The following is an 11,180-nucleotide window of genomic DNA, read 5'->3' as shown; positions in this document are numbered from 1 at the left end:
TTTCAGAATGGTAATAGTGGTATTCAAGTAGGTGGAGTTCTAGCCCTTGGTGGTGCTGGGAATGCCTCCTTAAACGTGCTTATTGGCAGTGCTATGCCTTTCTACTTAGGGGTAGATTCTCCATGCATCATTTTATTCTGTTTAAATGTTCCCCATTTGCACACATTTAACAATTGCTTGGCAGTTTGAAGTTTTAATTTTGGCTTTAATATCTTAGGTTTCTCTTAAAAATTTTTTCCTTTAAAGGTATGGGGTTTGTTTTTGGTGAGGAAGATTGGCCCTGGGCTAACATCTGTTGCCAATCTTCCTCTTTTTTTTCTCCCCAAAGCCCCAGTACATAGTTGCATATCCTATTTGTAAGTCATTCCAGTTCCTCTATGTGGGATGCCCCAACTGCGTGCCTGGATGAGTGGTGAATAGGTCCAGGATCCCAACCTGCAAATGTTGGGCCACCAAAGCAGAGTACAGGAACTTAACCACTCAGCCATGGGGCCGGATGCTCCAATTTTTTTTTTTTTTTGAGGAAGATTAGCCCTGAGCTAACTGCTGCCAATCCTCCTCTTTTTTGCTGAGGAAGATTGGCCCTGAGCTAACATCCATGCTCATCTTCCTCTACTTTATATGTGGGACACTTACCACAGCATGCCAAGTGGTGCCATGTCCGCACCTGGGATCCGAACTGGCAAACCCTGGGCCACCGAAGCAGAACGTGCGCGCTTAACCGCTGCGCCACCGGGCCAGGCCCCCCGCCAATTTTTTTGTAATTTTAATTTTTATGCTACATCCTTTTACTCAAAGGTGGGGTTAGATTCAAGAGACAAGACCCTCTGAGATCAAGAAAGCAATCTTTGTTGATTCTGGGCATTAAACTAAAGTGATGCAGTATTCAGGCTTTCTCAGAGGACCATGTCGCACATGTTGTGGCTGGCTTCCCGTGATTAGAGCATCCTAACATATTGCAAATCTGGGCTTTCCAGGGTATGGAACCCAGGGTTGGTTCTTTGGCGAAACTGTAAATAGCGGTCAACTGTTTAATGACATAATGTGAATTTTTACAGGCTCACTTAATTCTCCACCCAGCTTGCTCTCTGAACACTTGAGATAAATCTTCACTCACTCTCTGGAATTGTTCAACACACAGGTTAATTTCTCACTATTGATTTTCTCCACTATGCACCTTGAATACTTCAAGATCTCTTGACCTACACAAAAAATCTCTGTGACTGTCAGTTTAAAAAGAATAGCTCTTCAACAGAAGGCTTGAAAAATCAATAAAGATAATGAAATAACTCTTCCCCAACTATTAGCAGGGGAGTTTAACTGGACGTTTTGATTAGATTTTGAGGAGAGAACAAAATCATGAACATTTACAAGAGGTTTCATATAGAAAAGCTTCTGAATGCGAACGCTACTCGGTAGGCATCTCCAGGAAGGCACAGTATCCTTACCTAGTGACTGGAAATTTCAAGTTAAATCAGAGTAATAACCAGAACCACCTTGGGTAACAGAGCAAGGCAAACACCACTCGGGAGGAAAGCACTGGTTGAGGGCTGGGAAGACCCATATGCCCTGCAGAAATTTAGACTACCCTCCCCGGGCTTTTGTTATTCATCTGTAAAAACAAAAGGATTGGATTCTAAGAGTCTTCCCAGTTCTAAATTCAAAGCTTCTATATCGAAGATGATATGTACATTTTTATTAACGGGGAAATCAAGTTAAAAGAAAACAACAAAAGCAAAATAAAAACTTTTTTCTACTTGAAAAAACTTGAGAAATGTATAATAAACACAGTTCTTTCCTCTAGAGACCCATCTTGATCCCTGTATATTCCTTTCCACCCCCATCATTATTGAAAAGTAAAAAAATTCTTTTAAGGATCAAATGTTCCATTTAGTTTTTTAATCATTCCTTTCTTCACCCCTGAAATATTGTGCCATTTACAGAAAACGGCGTCAGAAGCACTTTATTAATGGAGGTTCCTTCTATGTGCTTCCAAGTAAAACAAAAACATCGTTTATCAACAATATAAAACCAAAAAAAACTCCAAAACAAAACAAATACAACCACTTCTGTGTCCCCAGAACCGATCAAACAGAATTGAAGTGAACCAAGCCATGTTTGCACGTCACTTGGAGTGTAGATTTTATTTGGATTTAAGAATCTCCTAAACAAATTACATCAACCTCACTCCATTTCCTTCCTCAATAAAAATTACGACAGGACAAACATCAGACTTTTAAAATTCTAAAAATAATAGAAAAGTAAAAATAGATTTCCTAGGGAAATCTCTCTTCTAAACCTTACATGGTTTTGCTGCTTCTGTGACATCTTTCTCTTTGGAGTAACTCAGTAGCATAGTTTTCTGTTTTTTATTTTTGAACTGGATTCATACGGGCACTGAATTCAAACTTCAGCTGATTTATGGAGCATGAACTTTTATGAACAATAAGTTACCTCTGCTTGAAAAGGAACACGGTGAATGTAAATGAAAGAATGGGAACACTGGAAGTCCATTTCATTATGTAATTTAAGTCTTATATTCGAGAGTGCACCCTCATTTAGAAATAAAACAAGAAAACAGAACAGTATGAGCACTCTAAAATCATCTGCAGCACTTTTAAGGGTTAAACCTGCTTAACCCATTCTTAGTCGAGAATGGCACCAAAGAGGGCAGCTCACCCCACAAGCAAGCGTGGCTAGTTCTAACCCTGCGGCATCCTCAGGCTGTCAGAGCAGTCATGCACACTATTTCCACCCCCCTCCCACCCAGTTAATAGGATCCATTCATAGCTACTCACTACTGCAGGATTTGACCTGAGAAATGCTAGGATTTATTAACTCAGCAGTTGTTTTGAAAAGTTCCTAAATAATCTTTGCCCTTGGCCAGCAAGGGAACTGCTAGTCTCAAGTTCTCAGAAGCAGCTGGTGAAATTCTCAGCCAAGTTCTTCAGATGCAGGAAGTTCTTCAGGACAACCTACTTTGACATTGCATTTACAAATCTTTAAACCAGGCTTCCTGGATCTAGGAAATGTTATTCCTGACTCCTTTGACCCAGATGCTGGCTAAAATTTAGTGTTTCTAATTTGTAGGTAATCACCCTTTCTTTCTTCCTTCTTTCTTTCTAGGAGCTGGCATGGTGGTTAAATTTTTCTAAAACAGTCATATTAATATGTTCAAACATCCACTGTTGAGTCTCCGAGAGAGGGTCACATCTGGCCATGAAAATCTTCTTCTCTGCGGGGTTGCAATCCATGCAGCTGTTGCTCACAGGATGGAATAATGTTCTGTCCTGGAGGGATCAGAAAGAAAAGAAAAACTGACATAATATGTAGTGAATGGTTAGAGCCCAAAATCTTCAGAGGAAGTAAAATATCCCTGTTTATATTTCAATATATACCCATAGTGTGCAAAATAGACCGTCTTCCAAATCAAACAATAGCAGGTTGGGTTGCCACGTGGAACGTGGTTTCCTAGAATCCACTGGCACTGTGTAGGGCCTTCAAGCAGTTTCAACCAGAAACAAAGAATTTATTCATTCACAGATTTTTTTAAAAAAGCAGTCCATTCATTCCCCCACTCTCTGGTAAGCATTTTGCTACATGCTTGGGTTTTGAAGATAATAAGTCCTCAGGCTGCTTGTCAAGTAGCTAATAATCTAGCTACTGGGGAGAGGCATGTATACAAAAATGGTATTTTAGTCCATAGTATACAACAACAGCAACACACACATTCACACAAAGGGCCAGAAGAATCATAATTTTCCCTACCCTTCAATGAGCCTCCAATGGGAGAGGGAACTACAAAAGAAACAGCAACCAAAAGAGCGAGGCGCTTACTTGCCCTACTGGAAAATGAGTATGGGGATGGGAATAAGTGCTGCACAGGCAACATCTCACTGTACAAATGCAAATTTGTTTGCCCTTGAGCTTCCGTCGTTTCTTAACCCCTTTATCGCCATTACAGCTCTTCCTGTGGTGCAATTCTTATTGTTTTCTGTAAAATGCTGGAGGCTGTGTTCCCTTTCAAAAAAAGTTGTTAAGCATATGAGAAAGATAACAGCTCTGTGAATGAAAGGTCCTGCCAGAGCACAAGTTTAAGTGGGGGGCAAGCCACTATCTGAATGGGCTCTCAACACAAACTTCTTGTTATCATACAAGTAGGGAAAAGGAAGTTAATGCTAAGAGAAAAAGATCTTTCCTTCACTAGTAATAAAAACTATTGTCTCCTACAGTGTCTATGCTAAAAAAAAAAAGTGTCAATAACATGTAAAAACGTCCCCAAATCACTGCCTAAATTTTAGGATCAAGTAATGTTTTCTTTTTTCTTTTCTTTTTTTTTTTTTTTTGCTGAGGAAGATTTACCCTGAGCTAACATCTGTTCCAATCTTCCTCTACTTTGTCTATGGATGCCTCCACAGCATGGCTAGCAGGTGGAGCAGGTCCACAGTTGGTCTGAACCCACAAATCCTTGTCACCATGGCAGAGTGTGCTGAATTTTAACCACTGGGCCAATGACTGGCCCCAAGTAATGTTTTCTTATTTTGCTTAGGAAATGTTTAGAGGTTCTGATTATTTTCTTTAACTGAGGAATATTAGACTTACAGTGCTTTTAGAATTAAAGAGTTTCTCAGGCACCCTGTGTAAACATTTCTGGGTTACTTCTAGTTAAGACTCCATCAAACCAATATTTAATGTCCTTTTGGGACCCGGATGTTTGCCTAGTTGGGCACTGGATGAAGGAAGAAAAGAGAACAGCTGCCTGCAATTTAGTTTTTGTGTTTCTATTTTCACTGTAAACAAAGAGCTACTCTGAATACAAAGTCTTGCTCTTCTCTTAATGTTTCCCAGTTTATTGTGGCTCCTGAGGGCTTCTTCCCATCTTCTTCAGCCCCTGCTTCCCTAACTCCTCCGCACCCCAGGGGAAGCTGGGAGGAGCTTTCTCCTCCTCTGGGTGAAGGTAGCAGATTCTAGCAGGAAGGAGAGCGTGTTCTGCAGCTTACCCCACAAATCTTTCTCTCTTGGGGCCAGTCTTTGCTCTCGAGATCTCTTCTCACAGCTGCGTGGCTGCACTCTCCTTCACTCCCTTGCTCCCTTCCTTCCCAGCATCTCTCGGGCTCCATCTCCCACCCCCAACTCTACCAGTTTAGCTACATGGGCCTAATACATTTAGATCGGTTTTTCAAAGAGCATTCTTAAGCTGTTCTATTCATGAGAATTCGATGTGACCTGCTAAATTCTAATTCAATTATTTTTCCCCTTAACTCTCTATATTTCTTCCTGTTGTTACCTTTTTCAGTAGCTCTAGTGGAGACCTCCAGATGCTCACAGTTTCCCCCCACAAAGCACATATTTCCATGAAAACTGAAAAATGAGAAAAGAAAAGGAGTAGAACAAGTTTCTATTCTCTTCCCTTCACCAGCTTGTGTACCTCAGCACGGATGCAAAAGCCAAATCAGATCTTCTGAACATTTGATTTTTCCGAACCTAATTTTCTGAGCCATAAGGTGATCACATTTTTCCAAATCTCAAATTGGAACACACGTTCTGACAGATCCAGGTATACTCATGAGGACAACCAGGCAGAATATGCAAATTCAGCACTACCCTAACAAATCTGGGATGTGGTTTCTGTCATTGCACTTCACGTTCTCATAAAAGTCAAAAAGTTGAACTCCCCAAATCTATCTGTGTCTGAGAAGCTTCAACAGGAAAATGAGGGAGTGGTTAAGATCAATGTCTAAGGCCTTTCCCAGCCATAAAATGGAATGAACATTTTATTCCAAAGTTCACTGGTGCCAGAGACAAATGACAGGGCATCAAATTAGAGACTGTCAACAATATTCGGTAGACCAACAGACTGATGGTTCCCTGGTTAGACTGAGCTCTGCCCACCCTTGTCTTTGGAGTATCAGCAGGTTCAAGAGGTGAAGCTTCTGCAACATCTTCAGTCTCCCCAGAGCATTCATTTTCCACTTTTGACCTTGGGGGCTACCTACATTGCCATCTTTATGTTTCTGCTCAGCTAAGCTTTTGGATTACTAAACGTCTTTCTTGATGCTTTTCCTGGATGGAATTAAGTCAGTGGATAGAGTAACCATTCCTGAAACATGGCCCCTTGTTCTATGACAACCCGGTACCCCTCTACCCTTCATCTCCCCGGTCATGATAAGAGATGTCTGTAAGAGAACTGAATATAGCTTTTCCTTTGGAGTAGACTTCTGAGTGATTTGGCAAGTCTGCCGTTCCATAAAAATCCACCTTAAAGAGTGCTTTTAACTGGACTGTCCTTTGTGCACTCCTCAGGGAAGGCATGGCATATACTCTGGCTGTTCAAAATGTAATGCAGCAAACCATGTCTCCTGTAGCCTTCCCACCTTCCCTGACTGCTTCCTCCCTTGTTTTTTGTGTTTTGTTTTTGCCTAAGAAAGTTAGAAATCCTTGAGCAGGAAATGAGACTACAGATCCAGGATTACAGAACCACCCTTTGTAATCAAATCAGGTCAGGCTAACTGCCTGGGGCCAGCCAAGCAGTCCATGCTGTGAAGGGCGTGGATGGGACTTCTCAGCTAGTGCGTGGAAAGGCACACCTCTTCAGAGCTGGCCTGCGATTTGACTGGCACCTGTGTGACACTTTGTGGCATTTGCAGCACAGCACTAAATTTTATTAGATTCCAAACTTCTGCAGGGTCTGAACTTTGAAAGAATGAGTAAGTTGTAGAAAATATTCCACTCTGTGTCCAAAGTAATAAAAGAACTAAACACCACAATAGCAAAGACAATAAAATAGTTTTGTGAGTTCATAATGTATAGGAAGATGATTCTGAGAATAAAACTCCCACACTGCGGGAGGGGAGGCAGCCCAGTGCTAGCTACAGGGCTGGGATTCTGTTCCGCAGGGAGTTTGGATCACATTCCAGTCATGCCATTTACTTGTTGTGTGACCTTGGACAGTTGCTTAATCCTCTGAACCTCAACTTCCTCATCTGTAAATAGAGACAATACCTGCCTCACAAATTTCTTGTAAGCATAAAATGAGTTAGTATGTGTAGACTCGCTGGTACAGTGTCCTACGTATAGTAACTAAGTAATAGTGATTCCACCTCCCTCTTCTCGTAATTTAGTTTTAGTCAGGGAGCACCCCCAATTCTAAATGGCAGAACCTACTAGCCATCTGGGCTGGGACCAGTTATTCAAGACCAAATTGCATTTTCTGAAATCCTGGTAAAATGTTTTTTGCAAAAATTAATGCCTGCCTCAACCAGTTATCCAAATGGATGCTCCCGTACCTTCCGTTTTAAGCAAAAGGATTTATGGCGCAACGGTAATCCATGCCTCTGAAATGAGCTCTTCTGTGTAACCATGGTCAGAGTTTGTATGTGATCCATGGGTTTAGGCCCTTTGCCTGAAATACAGCATTATTCAGGTCAGCTGAGTGTGGAAGGTATGCATAAATATATAGCCAGCATGCAAATTTAAGCAGAGCAGCAAGGCTGAACCTCATTGAGAAGGTGACGTTTGGATGGTTTGAAAAGGGTCCGGGAATTAGCCATGGAAGTATCTGGGGGAAGAAGGTTCCAGACAGAAAGAATGGCCAGTGCAAAGGCCCTAAGCAGGAATGCACCACAGTGGGTTAGAGGAGCAGCGAAGAAGCCAGAGTAAGGGAGAGTGGTGGGGAGTGATGTCAGAGGTAATGGAAGGCTAGATCATGTGTTGGGGGTTCAGCAAGTCATTTAGTATGGCTAGAGTATACGGAGCAAGGTAGAGAATTCCAGATGATGATATCCAAGAGATATCATGAAGAGACTGGGGTACAATGCTAAGTCTTGAATATTCATGCAAATGTTGGGGGGTGCTCATTGAGGATTTTAAACAGTGGAGCCACAGGATCTGTATTTTGGGTGGATCGTTCTAGTGGCAGAGAGGAGGATGGAGCAGGGGTAGGGAGGCGTTGGACTATAGCCAAGAGAACTGTCAGAGGCTGCTGCAATCATCTAGATTTAGCCTGAGGCAAAAGCAAAAGCTATGAAGACGAGTTGGGAGTGGCCTGAGAAAAGGTCTGAGAGATTTGAAAAGTAAATGTGTAGGGTGTTCTGATTAATGGGATGCGGGGGTAAAGGTAGGGGGAAGAAGTGGACAACAGGAGGGAAAGCAGTGTTGAGGCTAGAAATGTAGAAAGAGCAAGAGGATTGGGAGTGGGGTGGTGATTTCTGTTTTAGGTATAATGAATTGGAGGCATTTATGGGACAGCCCGGTTTAGATGCTCAGTAAGCAGTCAGATACAGAGTGGACCTCAGGACAGACAGCTCCACTCTGCGATGTCGGGAGAACTGAATTACTCCCTCCTAGTGACTATTCCTGTCTGTGTAACATACATTGAAAGAGAAGGCTTTTGTGAGAGACAACTCCTTCGCATCCAACGCCTTTTGTGTCTAACATGGATATGAAAGAATGAAGGCTTGGAATGATGAGACTAGTTTTTCATCCTAGTGTTTTTGCTGACAGTAACCTTTGATGGTCACTTCATTTGTTGGTGATTTAGGTTTTCCACCTGCAAAATGAATGGAGGAGAAAGGAGGAGAGCGGGGTGAGATAAGGGATAAAACTACCTGCCTTCCCATCTCTTAGTGTTGTGGAGAAGAACAAGGTTGATGTATGAATGTCCTTTGAGTTCTGCAAGAAAGACAAATTAGGTAGGTTTTTTCTGCCTATTTTTCCTGTTGGCATCTAGGAAAATGCAAATAGCACCTTGATAGGCATAACAGGGACAAAGCAGTGTTATTGTCTATTCTTATCCATTTTTTTCTTTGACAGGTACAATTCCTCACAGGAGAAGAAAATTGGTCTTCTTGCATCGGTGGCTAATTCGGCCAATCAGAAGTAATGCTTCTTACTGCCTTGACAGAGCCCCTTGGTGTGTGTGCTGAGATGGTGCCCGCTACAGAGACCTTCACCCCTTCCCCCTGCTCCTCTCCCTGGCTTCTCTGGGCTGTAGGCAAGTGACGTACGTGAGTGTATCTTCAGTTCTCCTCAGAGCAGCCAGAATCATTAAAAAATCCATTTGGATTTGTTAGATCCCTGCTTTTCAAACCATTCAAAGACTTCCTAGTCTCTTAGCTAAATTCTTCGCATGGCCTACAATGTCTTGTGTAGTCCTGCCCTGGCCAGATGTATGGCCTTACAGTTCATCATTTTCTCTCACACATACTTTTCAACTGGCTTCTCTTTGTTTTTCCAAGAAAACTAAAATCTTACCTACCTCAGGGACTTTGCACATTTGGGATCTTTTTCTCTATCACTCTCTTCACTTATCTAATTCCTACTCATTTTTTAAGCCTCCATTTAAAAGTTAGTTTTTCGGAGAAGAGTTTTCTGACCTGGGTAAAGCCCAGAGTTTTGTGTTCTCATTTTATCCTTACACAATTTATTTAATTATTTTTGTCTGCTTCCCCACTAGACTGAAATCTCCAAGGGTAGAGAAAACCCATCTGTTCCATATCTTGTTTCCATCTGTCCGTAGCTTTTTATCTCCCCTCAGCAAACCTGCTCGGAGTCAGGTGGATGTAATAATGGCTACTGTTTATCGAGTATGTATCTATGTGTCTGGCAGCGCTAAGTGTTCTGCTCGATTTTCTCGTTTTATCTACCTAAACCACGTAAACAATGTGATGAGATAGTGAATGCAGACAAACGGGAAGCTAGGTTCGTTTATCTATTCATTTAGCAAATACTAATTAAGCACTTACTTTGTGTCAAGCAGTGTTTCAGGTACTGCATGAAAGCAGACAGAGGAAAATTCCTGCTCTCAGGGAATTTACATTCTAACGTTTAGCTATAACTAAGTGTCTACAATAGTACAGACATGTGCAGTATAGAAATACAGCTAATGAGCCCATCTTTTCCTTCATGCAAACTTACTTAGAGAGCTAAAATCAAAGCAGAAAACAGTTTGTTGAGCACATGGAATAGTAATAGCTAACATTAATTGAACTGTTATTAAGTGCCATGTCTTAGATACATTTAGATCTTATCTAATCATTACGATAATCTTCCAGGGTAGATACTATTATTATCCTCATTTTATAAATCAGGAAAGAGAAGCAGAGTAAGGAAAACACAACAAGGAAAACATAGCAAGAAAGTTCCCCGAGATCCCAGAGCTGGGATCCACAGTGGAGCCAGAACTCGAATCACAGGTCCCTCAGGACCCAGAGCCTCTGCTCTCGACCTCTGAGTTACATTTCATCCCTCTTCTCGGCTGAGCCAACTAACAGTCTGGCTCCAACCCCACACTTGCTCAGTAAGGAGGAACTGTTCTCATTAGCAAAGACCAATGTAAATTTTTTTCTAGTTCCGATTACCAAGATTCTTTTCTGTTTGTCAATCTAGATCTTGGCAGGCATTCAATTCAGGAAGCCTTTGTCCGTATGTTAGAGCCTGAAATATTCTGTGACAGAGTCTTTCTACTTCGGAGTGACCGGTGAATGGCAGTTAGGTGTGTTAGGTAAAATGATAATCAGTAAGAATATTGCTAAGTTACCTAGAAATGGCAAAAGTTAAAAGGTCATGACAATTAAATGACTTCAGCCGGTTTGGACACACAGATCAAAGCAAAATGGGAAGATGATAACACCGTTTACTGAGAAGGTAGCTTCGAGGCTGGGGTGAACGCATTCCCCTCCTGGGAGTTCTCGCCCCTCTTCTTTGACGAGGACGTTGAATCGTCCGTTTGAATCAAAGATCATAGCTTAGGCTACGGTGACTTAAGTGTCCTATTACAAATAGGGATATGATGTCGACATTGTGCATTTGGTTTTCAGCAAGATATTTGAAAAGTCCATCTTTGTTTTCTTACGGGAAAGCTGGAGAAACATGGGCTAGAAGATGTTACTATTAGGTGAATTTGTATCTGGATGAGTAACTTTATCCAAATGATGCTCATTAATGGATCAATGTCACGTCTATTATACGATAGATAAATAAATGTTAATAAGTTGGATCAAAGAGTCAAAATCCAGGTTGCGGTAAATCTGATGAGATAGAATTTAATAGAAACAAGTGGACAGCTACACAAATATAAAAAATGAACTATACAGGGTTAAGATTGCAGAGATGCATCTGTATAGCAAAAGGAGAGAAAAAGACTGTGGGTTTTTTCATACTGAAAATAATTAAGAAGCTGA

General features: G+C 41.5%; 1 protein-coding gene across 1 annotated transcript in view; it reads right to left on the bottom strand.

The window, feature by feature from the left end:
- Window positions 1-2,146: 2,146 nt before the first annotated feature.
- The window catches only part of GALNTL6 (polypeptide N-acetylgalactosaminyltransferase like 6), a 1,100,859-nt gene continuing 1,091,825 nt past the window's right edge, over window positions 2,147-11,180 (bottom strand). The window contains exon 12 of the mRNA XM_046656926.1: window positions 2,147-3,290. Within this exon, the coding sequence (XP_046512882.1) occupies window positions 3,123-3,290 (168 nt within the window). The 3' untranslated portion in view covers window positions 2,147-3,122. The remainder of the gene's footprint in view (window positions 3,291-11,180) is intronic.

Source organism: Equus quagga, chromosome 3 (assembly GCF_021613505.1).
Source record: "Equus quagga isolate Etosha38 chromosome 3, UCLA_HA_Equagga_1.0, whole genome shotgun sequence".
In the NCBI taxonomy this organism is placed as follows: domain Eukaryota; kingdom Metazoa; phylum Chordata; class Mammalia; order Perissodactyla; family Equidae; genus Equus; species Equus quagga.
Note: the sequence above shows the minus strand (reverse complement) of the source record. Positions and strands in the feature narration are given on the sequence as shown.